This window comes from Puntigrus tetrazona, chromosome 1 (genome assembly GCF_018831695.1).
Source record: "Puntigrus tetrazona isolate hp1 chromosome 1, ASM1883169v1, whole genome shotgun sequence".
Lineage (NCBI taxonomy): Eukaryota > Metazoa > Chordata > Actinopteri > Cypriniformes > Cyprinidae > Puntigrus > Puntigrus tetrazona.
This window is the reverse complement of record NC_056699.1, coordinates 12,804,874-12,825,619: the sequence shown is the minus strand read 5'-3', so window position 1 is coordinate 12,825,619 and position 20,746 is coordinate 12,804,874. Positions and strand designations below refer to the sequence as shown.

The 20,746-nt window shown below is 37.2% G+C and overlaps 1 protein-coding gene across 1 annotated transcript; it reads left to right on the top strand.

Annotated features, from left to right (window-relative positions):
• Positions 1 to 2,145: 2,145 nt before the first annotated feature.
• Positions 2,146 to 8,865, top strand: chrna6 (cholinergic receptor, nicotinic, alpha 6). The gene is given in 7 exon segments (XM_043243945.1): positions 2,146 to 2,208; positions 3,510 to 3,554; positions 4,734 to 4,843; positions 5,032 to 5,581; positions 5,583 to 5,789; positions 5,791 to 6,090; positions 8,392 to 8,865. Coding segments are annotated over 6 exon segments (1,320 nt in total). The 5' UTR covers positions 2,146 to 2,208; positions 3,510 to 3,527; the 3' UTR covers positions 8,518 to 8,865.
• Positions 8,866 to 20,746: the final 11,881 nt, after the last annotated feature.

Below are 20,746 nucleotides of genomic sequence, written 5' to 3'. Positions count from 1 at the left end.
TTATAATATATAAATAATATATTATCAATTGGCAAATATTTTCCTGCTTTGCAAGTTGTGGCAAATACTAAGAATCACAGGAACCTCCGAACTCACTGGACAATAATATATAGTTAAAAAAATTGTGCACCCAATACTCACCCTTATGTCGTTATATTTATTTTGATCATGCAATGAAAGTCAATTAAAGTCAGTAAACTTGGTTATCAGTATTTTCAAAATTCTTCAAACGAAAAATCAACAGCATTTGTGTAAGTAAATCAAAAATCATTTAATTTATGATGCACTATTCTTTTACGTTTCCCACCAGGGTCTGTTTAAAAGTTCAACTTTAAGAGACTTTATGGTCCGTGTGGACACTGTTCTACTTTAATTTAAAGGGTTATCTTAAGCTTGATGGGGTTCAGAAAAAGTAACTCTAAACTTCAACTCTCCACTTTGTATCTTATATTTGAATGAGGTTAAGTCTGTTTAATTAATGGAAGCAGGGCCTTGCTATCCTTGGCTAACCCCATTAACAGAGGGGCCATTGGAGAGTTAACTAGTTGAAGTAATTAGAAGAGGAAAGTAAGAGCCATACATGCGTGAGACAGCAGCTCTGAACTCTCAGCGTATGAATGTTTCTGGGTGTTTAAAATTATAACAAATGATTTTCTGTAAGACTCACTGCAGTCAGTCCTGTTTTATTTTTACGGAGGTGAACAGATTATTACAGAGATCACAATGGCAAAGCACTGTTTACGAAATGCAGATGAAGTCAACTTATGGAGCAGTTATATCACTTATATACTGTCTCCACACATCTTGTGTTTTTCACATGGTATACGGTACGGTACAGTAAATCATAAAACGTCAAATTTTTAACTTAAATCTTAAAGGAATAATTTACTCAAAATGTTTACTTACCTTAAATTACTTGCCAACCAAGAAAAAAGTTCATTGGAACGGATTTGAAGAAGTTTAGCATTATATCAAAATGAGAGTTCAAACAGCTGAAAAAAATGTATCACGATATGTCGCCAGTAGCTTTGTGCTTAGTGACATAAATAGCACAACTCCGCTCACGGCGGCCTGAGTTCAATTACATCTCGTCTGAATAAGAAGAGAAATATGCACAGATCAAGCACCATTTTAAACATATATTATGGTGGATGTTGATGTGAAAGCACAACAGGCGATTGACTTTTTCACCTGAAGGAAACATCATTATTAATTATTATGTATTTATTTTCGTAATTTTTATGAAGTGACTGTTTAAAGTTAAACTGTTTGGCTGATGCTGATGGCACCCATTCACTCAATGGTGTAACTTACATTGCTCCTGTTTATACTTCAGTGAAGTCAAATGCCATATATGCCAATACAATGCCAATATCCTAGTATATTTGTCGTATAGAAATTGGTGCAAACAAGTTAAGTCACAACCTAACTAATCCTATGCAGCGAAATTTTGAAGTAAAAGTTCGACCCTAACCTGTTCTTGACTTCTCCCATGTTCTTTAGCATTCCTTCAGACTTCAGACTTCCTTCAGAGTGCATTATTTTAAAGTGGTTCCATTTTCCACATGACTACAACTGGTCTCTTTGTTAGTAGTGGATGATGACCTCTAACCTTGAGAACTATGTTTGGTGCACTTAAGAGTGTCCACTAGGACATTGGCTCTGACCCTGAGGAAGGTGCTAAAAGCAACACAGTGCACACACTCAGATATTTACAAAAACACACATTCAAAATATAAAACAAGAACCAGAGTATGGGCATAGCCACAAAAACCAACACAATTTTGCTTTATTCATCATGAGATTCTAAATTCAGAAGCCAAAAGCTATCGTTGGACGAGTGGCAGCTCTTTCCATGGACAGCAACTACTGTTGCTGATGTATAACACTCCTGATACTGAACGCTTGTTCTCTGCAGTTGCTATTTTGCCACCCAATGTATTATGAATGAAGTCTATCCCTGGGTCCCACCCAGTGCACTGCATACTAAAGTACATTTCTATTTCTGTGTGTGTCTGTGCATATGTGTGTGTGTGTGTGTGTGTGTGTTTTATCTCTGTTTGTGCAGATTGTTTCTCATCTAAAGGGGAAGACAGGCTGTTTAAATCGTTTATTCAGGAGGTATAATCAGTTCATTCGGCCAGTGGAAAATGTGTCTGACCCGTCACTGTGGAGTTTGAGGTCTCCATCTCACAGCTTGTTAAAGTGGTGAGAAAACCAGTATCCACTGTCTCAAAATACTTAACCTTTTTCTTGTCTGAAAAATTGGGTTTGAGATGAGATTTAAGCCTGTAAAATTGTTTCTTTAAATTATTTTTATATTTTTTTATATGAAAATATTGGATGTTGTTCATATCGTTCACATTTTATTTAATTTAGATTTCATGTTCCGTAATCTAACTATTTAATAACGGTGTTAACTGTAATCTTTAGCAAATCTTTTTTACTGTATTTTACTGTTTTTTACTTATACTGTACATTATAATGTTGTAATGCCTAACTTCACTTGTATCATTAAAAACAACTGATTCTTTTTGATTATTACTTTTATTACTTTTTTTGTACAATTTCAGTTAGAAAACAAATGCGGATATTTAATCTCGACTATTATCTGACGTTAAAAACTTACCAGCAATGGCCAGACTTTTATTGTTTGCACATCTTCCTGAATTCTTCAGGATCATCATATTATTTTATGCTTGTGGAAAGAATCAAGCTGAGACAATACACTAGAGAAATCTAGTCCGCATTAGTTAAAGTGTAGCCTATGATATTTAAGCTCAAACAAATACAAACACTCAAGCATTTTTGACCTCTTTACAGAGATAATAGCGTGTGAGGTCTTTTTCTAAAATGGAAAAGGAGATTTGCTCCGCAGGTGGCTTCCTGTGAGTGGAATTCTGTGCTGTTTTCAGTTGTTGTAAGGGCTTTTTGTTTCATTTACTGTGGTCAGAGAGAGCAATTGAGTTAAAAGCCTTTGCACCCCACTGTTACAGGAAGTAGTGCAGACTCTGTGCTTTCCCCGGCGTCATACAAATCAGCACTTCTCTTAAAACTCCTGGATTAAATTTCCACTTCACCAGGGAAAGCAGCCAAGATTATCAGCACACCTTTTTTTCTTGCTTCACAGAGACAGACACCTGAGAGATTAACAAGCCATAACCCACCACTCTAGAGAACGCAATCCTGGATTATAGATTATACTCACTCACTCACTCACAGGATTAAGAGAAATTTGCTCAACAAGCATTTTTTTCAGATTTTTCTTGCGAATATGCAGGGCCTATTAGTACTGCTGAGGGGACTGTGATGAATGACTTGAAGCTAGTAGATGAAAGTACTTCAAAGTACCTCCAAACCCCTTTTCTTGTCAGACCTCTCTTTCACATTAGACGAGAACTGTATTGATTTCATTGCCAGAACATGTTCCATTCTAAATAATAGAGGATGGCTGTCTTTCTTTCTGATTGTTTCTGTCTTTGCCCCTGTCTGTGTCTCTGTCTCTCTAGGATGAAGTCAATCAGATCATGGAAACGAATCTTTGGCTGAGACATGTAAGTGATATTTGTGCGCAGCATGTAGGCCTTGTTCACATGTTTTTTCGTGGCTTGTTGTACCACTGTTGGTAAGAATGTACCAAGAAAATGTGTATAGCATTAACATACAAAGGATGGGGTTGAGTAATACAGGAGAAGAACAATACAGTACATATGGAGCAGATGAGTAGGTGGAAACAAGACACCATGAAAAAGAAAAGTTATGTAAATAATAGAAAACCTAAAGGTAGCACATAGTTATCTCCAAAAATAATGGAAAGAAAGAGGTTAAAAAGATGGTAATGTATGTGCAAAAAGAGTCTAGTCTAACTAGATCAAACATTTCGCTTTTTTTTAATAACCGGCAGAATAATAATAAACTACTGTTATTTCACAGTCAGCAAAGATTGTTTTGATAGTAATTTAGTAAACTTATTTATTTAGCGAACCTATTTTTCATCTTCCAAGCATGAAGATAAATGCAGGAAATTAACTTGCGTTATGTTTGAAGCTCTAGATTCTTATTTCATGCTGAAAATATTGTGCTTGGATAAATATTACTTATATACTACATGTTTTCAATGCTAAAATAATGAGTACAACATGCAAATTATTGCTTAAATCAGCATATTGTGTCTATAGTTTAGAGTGATTTTTGTTTGTGATACATTGTGTAATATTGTTACTATGAGTGTGTTGGGAGGGTTCTGGATTTGGATGAATATTTGCTGAATTTCTCTAAAAATGTGCATGTGCTTTTGTTAAGCCCTGTAGTATTGTACAATAAGTCTGTGCAATGCCTGATAGCAGGATGCCTGATATCACTGAACACAGACAGATCAGCAGTCCTAACAACATCTCTTCACAGACATGTCAACAAACAGAAATGTGCACAAAAACACAGCTCTGCAAATACACTGCTATACACATTTACACCTTATACATATTTGTTAACAAACCTCAATAAACAACATGTCTGCTCAAGCATAAAATGAGCTTTCTTTTTTTCCTCTGGTGATGGAAAAATAAAAGCTGTGACAGAACACAGATGACACATGCACACATACAAGTGTACTGTAAATGCCAGATCAGAACTGTGCCACTTGTATGGGCAAACAAGCTTTGAGTATAAGCGTTGATCTTCAGCTTATGGCTTAAGCATAAAAATAAAAATGCATTTTTGTGATATTATAATAGATATGGAATGACTACAAGCTGAAGTGGGCACCTGCAGAGTTTGATGGGATTGAATTCATCAGAGTCCCATCAAACAAAATCTGGAGGCCTGACATTGTACTTTACAACAAGTGAGTGGAGTCTTCTAAACCTAACATTCAATTTCTGTAAATTTAAGTTTTGGGGATATTTCCAGATCCTTTTCAAAAAAAAAAAAAAAAAAAGATCCAAATGAAAATGGTCAGAGCTAGCAGTCTGAGAAAATGAAGCATGAATGCATTAGCAGTCTTAACATTCAAATGTTCTTTTTCTGACACAGTGCTGTTGGGGACTTCTTGGTGGAGGACAAAACCAAAGCTCTTTTGAAATATGATGGAACCATCACATGGGTCCCTCCTGCAATCTTCAAATCATCCTGTCCTATGGACATCACGTACTTCCCCTTTGACTATCAAAATTGCTCTATGAAGTTTGGCTCCTGGACCTATGACAAGGCTAAGATTGACCTGGTTCTTATTGGCTCAAAGGTAAACCTTAAAGATTTCTGGGAGAGTGGAGAGTGGGAGATCATTGATGCACCTGGTTATAAGCACGACATCAAGTACAACTGCTGTGAAGAGATCTACCCAGACATAACCTACAGTTTTTACATACGGCGACTGCCCCTGTTCTACACTATCAACCTTATTATTCCCTGCCTCCTCATCTCCTTTCTGACAGTACTCGTCTTCTACCTTCCATCAGACTGTGGCGAGAAAGTGACATTGTGCATCTCTGTACTCCTCTCTCTCACTGTGTTCCTTCTTGTCATTACGGAAACCATCCCGTCCACCTCGCTTGTGATTCCTCTGATTGGCGAGTACCTTCTTCTTCACCATGATTTTCGTTACCCTCTCCATAGTCATCACCGTCTTTGTATTGAATGTGCACTATCGCACTCCTATGACCCACACTATGCCTAGTTGGGTCCGTTCCGTCTTCCTCCGAGCTTTACCCCGCATTATGCTCATGCGTCGGCCTCTCGATCTATCAGAGACTTCTGGAAAAGGAGGCTTAGAAAGTGGGGCTCTTCCGAACTGGAACAGGACGAGGAGGAGAGGGAAAAAAGAGGAAAAACAGTGGATCCCAGCAAGGAGCAATGAACTCTTTGGAATTTGGAGAGGGGAAAGCAGCATTGGAAGGAAAGAAAGGGGGATGCCCATGTCACCCAATGAAAGATGCAACTGAGGGGGATTGTGGGAAAGTGAGTCGTCAGTTGAGTCCACAGGCTATTAACACAGTTGTGGCTTTCTCTGTGGTGTCACCGGAGATCAAACAGGCTATTGAGAGTGTAAAGTACATAGCTGAGAACATGAGGAGCCGCAACAAAGCCAAAGAGGTAAAGTTGTTTCCATTCAGTCAAACCATTCTGTACAACACATTGACTATACGGAACTGTGCTCTCTGGATAAACACACTGCCAAAATTATTATTCCTTGACATGGAATTTGGATACACCTGAAGAGCTTTTCCATTCCAACAGAGATTAGTAAGATGGGCAGCAAACTGCACTTGTGTGGCAGGTTGAGCTGATGGCCCCTAAGATAGCAGAAGTCAAATTAGGCTTCATGTTGGTGTTGGCTTTTCAGTTGTCTGTTCTTTCTAGCCATTTGTTTATATTCTGTTCACCGGATGGTAAAAGTGGCATCTCTAAGGCCATAGAAGGATCCTTTTTTTGCAGCGTTCGGTTTTGGCAAATAGTTACAAAAGCCATTGGAATGGGAAACCATGTAATATTTCTGTGAGGGGCTTGACTAGTTACAGAAGCTAAACTTCCTAGAATTACTGGTGATCTTTGAATCTCATTATACAGGTCAACATGTTCTGGTCAGAATATAAAATGCAACTGTTGTGTCTTACATAAGTTAAATGGGACCTCTGTGCCAGGCAGGGGTGGACCTCCTTACCAAGGGAGGACCTTGTGTCAGGGAATGACATCTTCAAGGGTGAACACAGATCTGCTATGTCTCCTATGTATCTTTGAATTATGTGGAAATGTGAGGTTCCCTATGTTTTTATACCAAAACAGATCAGTGTGCTTCTCTAGGAAAAGATGCATCCATTCATCAGTGGCCCAAGGCTATTCATTTATGCATTTCTTTTTGTACCAAAAACAGGGTATGCTGACATCATCAAACTTCTAGTAGACCAGCCTTGGTGTTTCCTATTTGCGTACAGATCTGCGTAGCCTACCCAAAAGGGAAGTTAAGCATCCCTGACCAGAGCTCTGGGCCTTTGAGGTCAGTGTTGTGGGCAGAGTTTTGTTTCTACGGTTCATAATGGTAAAGCCTTCTCTATAAAAAGTCTTTATTTTTCATTCTTTTTTTAACCTCTGAAAGTCTAGCAGAACTTTCAGCATGTCATAAGAAATCTGTGGATTCCCTTGAGAGATGTGAGGCACATCAGACTAACCATTCAACTATATGTCTAGGACCTTTCAGATTGTTTGATCAACTCTTTGTCTGTTTTGCCAATCCGGCTCATTGTACATTGCAGCCTAAGAAACGTCTCTCTCACTGAATTGTGGAGGCTCTTGGCATATAACAGCCTGAGGGAGTGCACAGTCATTCAACTCGTGGGATGGCTGTTTCTGAGCTGTCGTATTAATTCCTGTTCTATATTTGCTTGATTCACTGGGCGTGAGCATTGGTCCTGTAGTCAATGTGTTGCACAGAGCAGAGCAACTATATATAACTATGAATACATAACAACTGTCCCAGAAGCAGGGGAACAATGTTCAACACATCACAGTCCCTCTCCACCTTAGATACCGTGAAGTGCTTCCTTGAATGATAGGAATGACATACAAAGCAGCATTTGTATTCCTGCCTGATGGATGTAGCTACCTGGCATCACCGTGCATAATGGCTTTACTGGCATGCCTTTCTGGTATGATTTCCAATAGCCAATGTGTTGTACCTTGTTTCCCTCTGGGAAAAGTAATTATTTGTTTAACTGTACCTTTACTAACATGACATGGCATGCAATCAATCTGTAGTCATTGTTCCATCCGCCTGTCTATTCACACGTCATAATGCCTTCATAATAAACAACTGCATTGCTCACTGGATAATGGATATGACTTCAATTCCAACATCATGTCATGCTCTGGCTGTAATGCCCTCACAAGGACAGGTTATACATCACAGACATCTAGCATAAGCTTACGGAAACGACTTAGCTGCTCTCAGTGGAAATGTTTACTGAGTGCTTCACTGACAATAAGTGCTTTAGATCCCTCAGTGGAGACATCACACTTTGATATGGAAAGTCTCACCACTTCATCCTTCATCTTCACTCTTGGCTCAGAGCCTCACTACTGAATCACATTAGCATTGTAATGCACCCAGTGCCTAAATATGTGGAGGGAAAATGTTTCGCGCAGCTCTGCTTATAGTAGCACAATCTAATTTAGCTTATCCCCGTGTAGTGTGAATAAAGAATTCTGGACAGTCAGCAGACCTGCTTTTCACTCATTCTCATTTGCCATTTTCTCCTCCATTTACCTTGCTTTCTTGTGTTCAAATTTTCCTTCTTTCTCTTATTTTCTTACCCTGTTACCTCTAACCTCTCTTTTCTTTCATTTATTAACCTTCCATCTCTCCTCTTTTTCTCTTATTGTATGCCCTTTCTCTCTTAGGTGGAGGATGATTGGAAATATGTTGCCATGGTGATTGACCGCATCTTCCTTTGGGTCTTTGTGCTGGTGTGTGTGCTGGGAACTATGGGCCTCTTCCTGCAACCTCTGATTGGCTTCCTCTCGTAATTAACTATACCAGCTTGCCTGCTCTAACCAATAATTATCTGAGTCACTGACATGCTCCATATTTCATTAGCATCACAAATGTTCCATCACTACAACAAAACTCTCCTAAACTACATACCGGTGTTTTTGCGCAGCCAATAAGTAATCAGGTGTTCTGTTTTTCTCTCTGCCACTCATCAATTGGAGACTTAAAGACTGCTTTTTGACTTTTTAACGATCAATCACTCCAAGTGAACTTTCTAATCACCATCCTGAAGCACTGAAATGTCCATAAGAAGACTAATCAAACTGATTGGTGTTCTGTGTCCACCGCTCAGAATTACGTTCCACTTACAATATCTGATTACACACACATATGTGACGTTTTATACCAAACAACAAGGCCATTTCTCTCAGCTACTTGACAGTCACTCAGGAAAATCTGCAAAAGACAGTGATAGCGTTTTTCTTGCCAGTGGGAATAGAGTAGAGGAAATCCAGTTTATACACAAAGAACTATGTTATGTAGATTAGTTCACCAAAATCTTTGAGGATAAACAGTGAGCCGTGCGATTATGGGATGAAATTAGTCAAGAATATGGGTGAGCTATAAATAACTTTGAGTTGTAGCATGGCTGCATTCCAGAATAAAAATGAATAATCAGGTCCCAATTATGCCAAATAATTTGTTTAGAATGAGATTAATTAATCATTTTTTCCCTCAGTGTGTCTCATCCCTAAAATACTGCATGGTAAAGATTTTTTTCATTTGAAGCAAATGTATTGACCATGTCTAAATCCTTAACTGTTTTTAGTGGTGTGCAGGCTATTAAAACGACTGCTTTCCCTCCCTCTCTTACACTCATGCTCTCTCTCTCTCTCTCTCTCTCGCTCCATCAGCAAGCAACATAATCCCCTCTTTAACATCACCATTTTTTTTTCCCACTTACACTTGTCAGCTTCTGACACTTTTGTAAAGCATTTTTTAAACAGATGTCTTTCAAATAAAAATAAGTTCTTTTTTGTTGTACACACTACGATCTCTGTCTTACTGCCTCTGTGTTAAACTCAGCAAGCAATGAGTGTATTCATGTGTTGTGTGTCTGGGAAATGTAGCGTATGTCTGTGAAACGCACATGCTTATCTTGGTTTGGCTGTTATAGCAGAGGTTGGAAGTGCCTCTGGTTTTATGATTGGTTTTAGTAGCATTAGGTCTTTTGAAGTAGCAGCTTTTTATAATCATTTCCTAAGTGTAAAAGCGGTTTCATATCTATGTGACATAATTCTAGCACAGTTGTAATCCTGTACCACTATTTATGGTATGTGATAATCTAACATGGTATGTGCAATTTAAATGCAACATAGTAGTGATTCAGCACTTAATGATTGATTATTACATGCTACGCTTATATATACTACAAAAATAAAAGCCTTCAGTATGACTTTCACGGCAGTTCAGAAACTGTAAACGAATTTAATAATCAAGCTAAATAATTAGATTAAAGAAATACATTTTTCCAGCATATCAAGGTTAATGCGCATTAATCTTAAAGCAATACGTTTATAATTACATTTTCAAATACTACACGAGAATGATATTTTTAAAATGGTAAATGGTTAATTGAGGGCACACGGGTTCCTACAATGCCATTATTTGAGAGAAAGAGAGAGAGAGAGAGAGGCCAAATATTTTAGGTTGGAATCACTGAGACTGGGCTGTGTTTGCACTGGTTAATGTTCAGGAATGTCTATTTTCTTCTTTATATCAGCAGAATGTCCTGACTCAAAATCATCTCAAGCTACACAGACTGCAGTAAAATCGTTGATATATGCCAGCATTTGGCTGTGGCTCCAAAGGCTCAACAAAATGTCTTACATACTCATTCAGATTGATGTAAAGAAAGAAGCTAATTACCAACATTTGGCTGGAATTAGCATAAAACAAAAGAGGCTTCTTCCTTTTATCTGCAATTTTGCACATAACTGCTTATTATTGATATAATGGCTTCAGGCAGCAGACACTTTATCACAGGTTTTCTGAAAATCACAGAATAATGCAGAAAATGACTTTCCTGAAATAGTTTGTTTGTTTGCTTGTTTTTGAGCGTTAGAAGAATATGAAGGAGAAACTGTGTATGGAAAATCAGGGTGTCTATGACATTCTAAAGCATAATATACTGTACCATTTGGGATAACACAGAAAATAAAATGCAATAACGAAGTCACAAAGAGAAGAAAACAAATAGCGATCACTGTTGTTGTCTGTCATATTACAGTTTATTGGAATTTGGGAAACGGATAATAGACTGTTTATTCAGTGATCGTAATACACGTATTTATTAATTAAGATGTTTTGTGATGAAAAGGTAAAAAAAAGGATCAGATTTTCTATTTGTGCTTGCTTATTCAAGTGGATGAACATTAAGTTCATTTTCTTGATTGTTGTTTGAAAAAATCTTAAACTTGCATAAAAGTGCTCATCAAAACCCCTTTCTCTCTACTGTCTTCCTTTCTGTGTTTTCATCTGATTCATTATACTGATTGCTGTGGATGTGCTGCCATATCCAAAATTAACATTTGTTTGTGCATTTGCATGATTTTGCATTTGTATTACTCTCCCTTTGTCATTTTTTTCTGGTTGCGTGTGGCATGAGAATGCTAAGATCCTCAAATAAATTGCACACGTATACCTTCCTGCAATCCTCTCTCTTAGAGAATACTACTTTTATTATCGTTCTTTTATTTTGCAGTGCTTAAATTCTGAGGTCAGGCTTACCTCAAAATACCGCATTTCTGCCCTTGCAGGATTAGCTGGTCAACATTGTGCTGTTGTCATATTATTGTTACTATTGTTATTATAGTTGTTTCGAGCTCTTTGTTGTGGTGCGCCTTGGTCTCCGTGGTCTAGGCTATAGCCTCCTTGTCTCTATATATGGAATCTGAAGCTTTTGTCACGGCAACAGCAGCCCATAATCCAATAGCAAAGCCTTCTCCCGAGCATATTGAGCGTATGTGTTCTAACAAATACACCTGCTGATGTAACCGGGCTGAGCCAGCAGGAACTGCTGTTCCTGTAGTATGTCTTCTGTTTGAGGGTGTTCTTGTAGCTCAAACAGTAGGACATGCTAGCAATGCCAAGGTCATGGATAAAATGCATACTTTGAATTCACTGTGAGATGCTTTGTATAAAAGCCTCTGTCAAATGCCTACAAATCAAGCAAAAAGGAAAGCAAAGCCAAGAATGAATGAAAAAATGATAATGATAATAAAATGCTGCAGAATATTTCTGCTAAATCACAGTAAAACATTTTTACAGAACAACATGTGCAAAATAATAATGATAACAGCCCCTTTCTGCTGAATCCAAGGTCAAATTTCAGTGAAGTACCAACCATCGTCCTAGTGACACGCAACGCTAAAATAATGTAATAAACATGAATCAATTAATATAAGCTGTAAAATATAACTTTAAAGAAGCACAGTTATGTTAATAAAATGTGAAATAAAAATACATAGTGAATTCTGGCAGGCAATGCGATATTTCCTATAAAATTACATGAAATGTGAGGATAAAGCTATACATTTTTCCCTATAGTTTTTTTATTCCTTATATAGTTATAGCTTGTATAGTTTAGTCTAGATTTATTACATGTAAAATAAAACAAAGGTTTTTTTCAGAAGTGGCTTAGTTTTTTTTAAAGCATGTTCATTTATGCACTCAATACTCCTGTCTTGTTGGATCAAATTTTTCATAAAAATATCCTATAGATTCCATATGGGCTTCAGGTCAGGCATGTTGGCTGGGCAATCAAGCACACTAATATGTTCAGGAAAGCACTTGCAAGTGGTTTTGGCTCTGTGGGCAGGTGCTAAAGTTCTGCTTGAAAATGAAATCAGCATCTGAAGCTTGTCAGCAGATGGAAGGATAAAGTGCTCCAAAAATCTCCTGGTAGACGGCCCCATTGACTTTGAACATGATAAAACACAATGGACCAACACCAGTAGATGTCACAGCACCCCAAATCGTCACTGGCTTCGGAAACTTCAGACTGGGCTTCACACTGGACAAACAGCTTGGATTCTACCCCTCTCCACTCTTCATCTATAAAGGCCTTGATTTCCAAATGAAATGCAACAGTAGAGTTCTTTTTCTGTTTAGCCCAGGTAAGATGCTTCTGACGTTGTTTCTGTTTCAGAAAGTGGCATAGTAGCCCTTTTCCTGAAGACGTCTGAGCGGCTGACTCTTGATGCACTCTAAATTCAGTCCGCTCGTTGTAAAACGTTGTTTTTAACTTTGCTTTGCTTGACAGCATTCTCAAGCTTACAATTATTCCTGTTGCTTGTCAACCTCTTCCTAGCCAATTTCTCCCTTCCAGTCAACTTTGCATTTAATATGCTTTGATACAGCACTCTGTGAACAGCCAAGGCTTTCAGTAATGACCTTCTGTGATTTACCCTCTTTGTAACGAGTGTCAGTGATTGTCTTCTGGACCATTACCAAGTCCCTATGAGCTACAAGCTCTAAAAAGCAAACAAACAAAAATACACTTTATTTGATAGTCAACTTTAGGCATTCTACCGACTATAAGTGACTTTGTAACTACATGTTAACTAATTATCATTCATTTGCAAGTACATGTCTACTAACTCGTGTCTACTAAAGCATTCGACATTCAGTTAGCAGAGCTCTAGGGTTTACCCTGAGCTTGTTTGAGTTGACATTGAACCCGATGTTTTAAATTGTAGTTCTAGTGTCTCTTAGGGTGACGTTTTTCAGGAGCGACTGACTTTGTTTTCTTTGTAGTGGAGCAAACACTTGAGTCACTTTATGAAAGCAGTTGTTCAATACCAAGGACAGCTGCCACTAAAACTCAACACATGACCATGACAAGGAATAGCAGGACAGGACATATACTCTGTATGAGCTTCACTATAAGGTTTTCTATACCTGCTGTGCCTCTGCTTCATTTTTTCAAAGTCCTTGGTCGAGATGATTAAATCATGCCGTCTCATAGCGAGAGACCTGGGATTCTTATTAATACCGAACTCAAGGCTAGTGATCATGCTATGACATTCAACACCAGAGAAAAAAATCATAGCGCTCCCTACAGCAACACTGTACCTTCATAACTCAAACACAGATTCTGCTGCTGTCAGGTTGGTTTATAGTGGACTGACCTATTTGTAGTATGTGTCTATCTAAGGAACTGTATGTTAGTTAGATATGATTCAGAGACAAAACTGTTTCTAGAAATAAGCTAAGTCTGACAAATGTTGCTTAGGGGATTTCCAGGGATGTCCTTAAAGGTTAAATGATTCATAAATAAAGTACATTTTTATTTTTCCTAAAAATGCTAAACATTGTCAAGTTTTCAGCATGTCCTCATTTTGTTAAATAGGTAAGTGTGTGTTTGTGTGTGGGCACCTAGTATTTATCACATTATGGGGACCAAATGACCCCACAAGCATAGGAATGTCAGTAAATTGGGTTGATAAGATTGGTGTAGGGCAATAACATACAGTTTGTACAGTATAAAAACCATTACGCCTATAGAGAGTCCCCATAAAACATACAACGTGTGTGTGTGTGTGTGTGTGTATGAAGATGTGTGTACAGATAACCTACATTGTAGTCCCTACAGGAATAGTTAAACTAGAACTTAGATATATTATCTGGAGCAGGCGATGGTCATACAGGAAAATGGCTAACAAACCTGCTATATTTTAATTCATATATAAAAGATTCTGAGAGAGTTGGGGGATGAAAGTCAGTGGAAAGTTGCCCCAAAGATATAAATATAAATGTGTGTGTGTTAACTTATTTGAGTTGAATTTGACAAAACCTTCTTTTGGGAGGCCCTTAGCTAAGCTAAGTAGGTGTGTGTGTGTGTGTGTGTGTGTGTGTTACATCATAGCTTATAGCTCAGAATGGTATAATGCATTTAGCGTTGCTCAATACCAAAATGTGATTGTGATGGGTCTAAAAAAAGTAGCGCTGTCAAAAGAATAATTATATCCAAAATAAAAGTTTTTCTTTATGTATGTGTGTATGTGTGTACTCTGTATATGTTTTATGCATATATAAATACACACATGCATGTATATATTTTGAAAATGTTTATGTTTTTACATGCATGTATGTATATTCCTATAATTTCTATGATTTTTAAATACAGTATGTATAAACATAACGTATGTTTCTTAAGTATATACATGCACGTGTGTGTATTTATACATACTAAATATACACAGGAACACCCGTGTGATGTAAACAAAAGCTTTAATTTTGAAAAGGAACTATCTTGATTAATCGTTTGACAGCACTGCAGAAAAGCCAGGCTGTCACTAGATTTGTGAGCGTATCCTATTCAGTTCACTAATAATCAGCTTCACTGTCACCAAAGAAGAGCACACAGCTGTATGTCCCTCTCTGTTCTCAAGTGGTTAATGAAAGTTTATAGCTATTGGCTTCACTCTAAGGGCGTAGACAATCAAGACGCCGAATCTATTTTTGAACATTTTCTGAATAATAAATTTTACCCCATCAAATGTTTGAAAAGCGGAGCACTTTTATTTGCTATGCTGTCATTTCTTTAATACCCATTTTATCTGCGATACTTTCAAGGAGTGGCACGCGATAAGTCCGATTTTTCGGGTAGTTTTTGGGATCTCTAAGGACAGCCTGTCAATTACATTAGCAGTGAGGCATTTCATTCTCTCTGTCTCACTTATCTCCAAACTACATAGTAAAATCCTCTCTCTTCTCTGTTTTGATCAGGCATGCAGAATCATTTCCTAAGCTTGACTGACTGGCTTGGTTTTTATCTTGTCACTGCTGGTCTTTCAAGGACATCACCTCATTTCAACTTGCACAGCACAAAATGCTGCACTGATCTATGCATTTGAGCTTGTGTAGGGCAAACTCAAACTTTTGAATGTCACCTGTTCACCGGCTGCTCCTTGTACTCCCACTGTCTATTGTGTTTTATGCTTTTATTTCCATTTTTTTCCTAACGTTCAAAGCCGAGCCGAGAAATGTTTGTTGCTTTCCACGCAGACACATACGCATGGAGAGACAGAGGCTTTTAAATATCTAATGGATCTCTCCGAAGGCTTTAACAAGGATATGTTTTACAGATAAATCAATGCGGACACTCTTTCTAAAAGCATTGTACTCATCACCGAAGTCATTTCTGAAAAGTTACCGGGAGGAGAATATTAGCTATTGGCACACATGAAGTATAAAAGGGCCCCAGGTGTGATTTTTGGACGGTTCATCTGCTGCAGCCTCTTGTGTGTTTAGTGTAAAGAGTTCACAGTCCAACACACACAAGCACAAAACACACACAGATGTCATTCATTCCTATTAGAGTTACGAAGGGAACATCGAATGGTTTGTTTATTTGAGGATCTGTTTACGGTCAGCTAGAAAACTTGAGGAAGAGACTATACGCTTATGCAAACTTGTGCACATTCGCTCACACGTGTCTCAGTCAAGTCGACTGGAAGTAAAGGGAAAGGGCTATCACTCAATAATTCATTCTAGTGTGCAGAGCTTCTGTTAGATTACGCTTGTCCAAGCCACACAGCGGCTTTTGTTTTACTAGCCAGAAAACCCCTCATAAACCAGTACTTTATCATCATAAAACTCTTTGATTATGGTGCTGTTCGGAAAGCATTTGAACAGCTGTGTTAGAGTTAGAGTTGTTGAATTATGCTTTTGTTAAAATTACAGAGGAGTAGGGTACAACAGGATTAAGCATCCTCATGGGGATAAAGTCCTTTACTTAAGGGCCAATAAAGGGCCCTATATTGCAAATTGCCTCTTTGTCGTTGTACACTGTTAAATTATCGTGATTAATAAGGTCATTGACAAAGGTTAAATTTGAGGTCATTTCATCTGACATTTTTAATGTATATAGCAAATATTGACACTTTACTCATGTTACTTGTATGTGCATGTTACTGTGCCCATATTTAATATAAATATAAATGTTTCATTATATATTGGATTTACCAATATTTAATACAAATTAAAATACATTATTCTAAAATATGAAAATATTATTATTATTGATTCAGATGTATTTAATAGAAACAAATATGATATAATGAATGATTAATATAATATACATTTATTTTTATGTTAACACACACACACATCTATTGCATGATTTAAATATATTCTAACGTTTTTCTCCTTTTTTACATATTGTTTGAATGTTTAATTCAAAATTACACAATTTATATAATTTATTATACAAATATTAAAAAACATTATTATGATATCAAGTTTCCTTAATGTGAAAAGCTTTTAATTCATTTCACACTGAAAAAACAAAAGCAATGAGCAAACTACTGAATTCTCCCAAACAACCCTCCTGTTACAACCCAAGGTCATTTTTGATACGTATCTTACTGCACGTTTCGCAGCAGTTTCAAAGTCAAATGTTCAGCGAGTGGCACTAAAACACAGATTCCTTATGTGTTTGTATTATGTTGTTTCGGGGACATATTATGAGGTTCTTAATTCAAACATTCGAGGAGTGTCAAGTTAATGTTAGCTACAGTTTTACTACAAAAACCCTATATGCTTAATGTAGCAAAACCATTCGTGGTTACTATAGTAACCTTTTTTTTTAAAACCTATTAAATTAGAAAACTCATGCATATGAAGTTGGGCGTGTGACGCTAACCTTTAAATGCATCAATTATCAAATCTCATCTTAAAATTGTTTTGAATTCATAACGTAATATAATGTCATTATGCGAAAATTAGGCTTCGTTAATTGAAACTGTGGACCTGCAAATTATACCTCATGCGAAACAGAATAAAAGTGCGGGAGTGTTTCAATTTTAGCGGCATGTATTTCCAATGAGCCCATGTTGTCCTACTACATTAAATAGAGTGTCTGCATGTCTCTCTCTCTGAGTCTCAGTTTTGTCTCGTCCTCCTCCTGCTGTTAAACCCGTGCAGCTCAGCTATAGGAACAGGCATTGTGCTCACTGCACAATCACGGTGCTTTTATCTGGCCATTGAGCACTTTGTTCATTAGCAGCATGTTAATGATGAGTCACATGCCCCTTGCAACCCCTCTTAGAGTCTAACAGCCTTTTAAATGCCACTTACACAGTGACCGATGCTCAGCGGTGCGCCCTCATGATTATAGGGCCCTAAACTTGCTGTTTACTATGTTATGTATGTTAGAATGACCTGCGGTGGGAGACAGAGCAGCGATTTATTACACGACTGCACTGCAGGTCAGTCTTTTAAATGTCTGTCGACCAAGTGACTGGCATTTCAATAAAGATCTCTTTTAAAAACAGGTGTAAAAGAGCTATAGTTTTGTTCTGTCAATATTAGTCAATGCTGCAATCATCAGGCAAGGGGTTGAGAACTTGCCAGTACAGATATCCTTCCCATGAATAAACAGATAGGCTTGTCTTTATATATATATATATATATATATATATATATATATATATATATATATATATATATATATATATATATATATATATATATATATTTAAAACCAGTCCCACATTTCTATGTGGGTTTTATGAAAGTGGTGTAAAATATTAGTGCAGAAGAAAGCAGAATGGAATGCATAAACAAGATTTAATAGAACTGTAATTGTGTTGTTTATTGAAGAGAAACTGGGATTAGAAAAGGTCAGAGGTGAATAAACAGAACTGTATAATGCTGTGGAGGGTCTCTCGCAGCCTTCAGTTTATTACAGTCAATCTTTAATATGCCTTATGAACATATATTACTGCTGCTTTAAAACCAATTTTCCCTAAAATTGCATTTTATGCAAAACAAAATACGGTCCTTGGGTTATTTTTTAAATAGCATCTACGGTACCTGTATCTCTAGCCGAACAAGAAAATATTGAGGCCATGGGTATCTATCTTTGGTGTCCTAATTCTGTCTTATTAGTGTACTAAAACATGAGCTAGTCGTATGTAGGGGCCAGCTGCATGCTAATGTATGTCAACATGCTGTGTAAAGCTACTACCTGTAACAAACACACACTGTTTTTGTCATATCTACATCTGTCTATCTATCTATCTATCTATCTATCTATCTATCTATCTATCTATCTATCTATCTATCTATCTAGTGAAATTGTAAATGTTTTAAAATTGCATTACTTTCAAACTTACGGCTTTTAGTTTGATTTTGAATTGACCCCACCCTTAAACCCCCCAACACCCCCAAACCTGTGACTAACCTTAACCAGCAGCAAAAGTGTTTTGTAATACAGTGTGTCCAAAATAAGTACATTGCGGTATCTTTTTAATATAGCAGTTAAGGCCATCTAATATAAAGCATGACTTAAACTTTTCACAAAAAAGACAAAACGAATAAAGCTCGTAAATTCTTGGTAACTGTACAGGATTAGCTCAGTTGACTGAGCTGTCTTTTTTTTGATATGATAGAGAACTCCGTGTCTATTTTTTACCGAACAGGTCCCGCTGCTATTGATAGTTAAATCAAAGAATTATTGACGTTGGCAAAGTTCAGCCACAGAGGCCTTACTCAGCTCCCACACACACACACTAACACAATGACACAAAACACACAGCAAACTACTTTGAGGAGCTATGCAGCACAATTCATCTGCCCACAGGGTGAATCTAATGAAAGTAACTCCCTCAAACACTCTTTCTTTCTAATCCTTCTAACCTACTCACTGTGCCCTGCAGCTCTCTCCCTCTGTGTGTGTGTGTGTGTGAGCTTCAGAGCCATGTACAGTATGCATAACTGTGTAACATTCAGAACACAGAACAAGTCTGAATGCAGAAAACATCAAAGTTACGCTATGCAAAAGTATTCAGCTACTTAAGTCTTATTGAAAGTCTACTTTACCGAAATGAAAATACTTCCTTAAAATATTAGTTTTCTTTTCACAGCTCTCAAGATATCAAAATTAAAGGCTTTCTAATCCCGAAATGTCATTCCCAAACCATAAAAGCTTTGTTCATCCCTTAGAACTCAATTTCAGATATTTTAGATGAAAACCGGGAGGCTTGTGACTGTCCCATTGACTGCCATGTAATGAACCATGTAGCATTATGAAGCAACGAGAATGCTTTTTGCATGGAAAGAAAACTAAAATAATAACTTTATTCAATTAATTCGGCAGTGTCTGCAGCATGCAGATAGCACATGCTGTTCTGTATCAGCCACGACACAAGGATGCACTTTTTTCATTCAAATGAAAACGTAAAAACAGATCAGTGTTTCACACATTTCCTTCTGTGTTTTGGTAGATTTGATACTTACTGTAATATTTCATTACAGAACTGTTTTGAACATAGTAACAGATTTAAACAGAATAGGCTGGATGTACAGTACATTAAGCTTACTATAAAGCATAGATGATTTATTGTCTACGGCCTATAAAATAGCTTCGTAAGGAAGATTTCAGATTTTAGTGGGCCATGAAATGACCAAAGACTCAAGACTTGACTCTTTTCGGCAAGGGGTCCTAAAAAACACTGAAGACTGGAGTAATGGCTGCTGATAATACAGTTGCAGGAACAAATAGCTTTTTTTATATAAATATATATTAAAATACCAAGTAATCATTTTTACTATGTTTTTGATCAACTAAGAGACTTTCAAAAACATTACAATATCTAATATATGACACTGTACAATTATTAATGAATGAGCTTTAATCCAGGTGACAGACATACTCCCAAAACTCTGCATAAGTTAGAAAAAAAATTGCCTGTTTTAATAACACAGTCCTTGATGATGAAAAGCAGCTCTAAAGATTGATGTTACCAACACCATCGATGGCATATGGCATTTTACACCAGAAAAATATAAAAGCCTGAAAATGCTTTCACCTGATTACCTAATCTTTCCCATTTTGCAACTAGGTCATCATTAAGCTTTTTGACAAACACCATGTGATTTAGTGTCACATGGAACTGTGGTGTCTCTAAATAAAGCCTAGTAGGGGCTTTATGTGGTTTACTGGTGCAACTTCAGTCTGATCTCTGATACTGAACTCTGTAACTCCTTGAAAGCAATCATCTGTGACTCTGTCTCTCACATGTTTCTTTCTTTGATCGAGAAAAGTTTTGAAGGTTGACCTTTTCTAGGCAGCGTTTGTTTTGTTTCATGTTCTTTACATTTCCTGACGGTTGCATCAACAGGGCTCAGTGGGGTTTCCAAACGCTTGGTAATTGTTTTTTTTCCAGTTTCTGCAATGGCTTTACTCATGTCTTA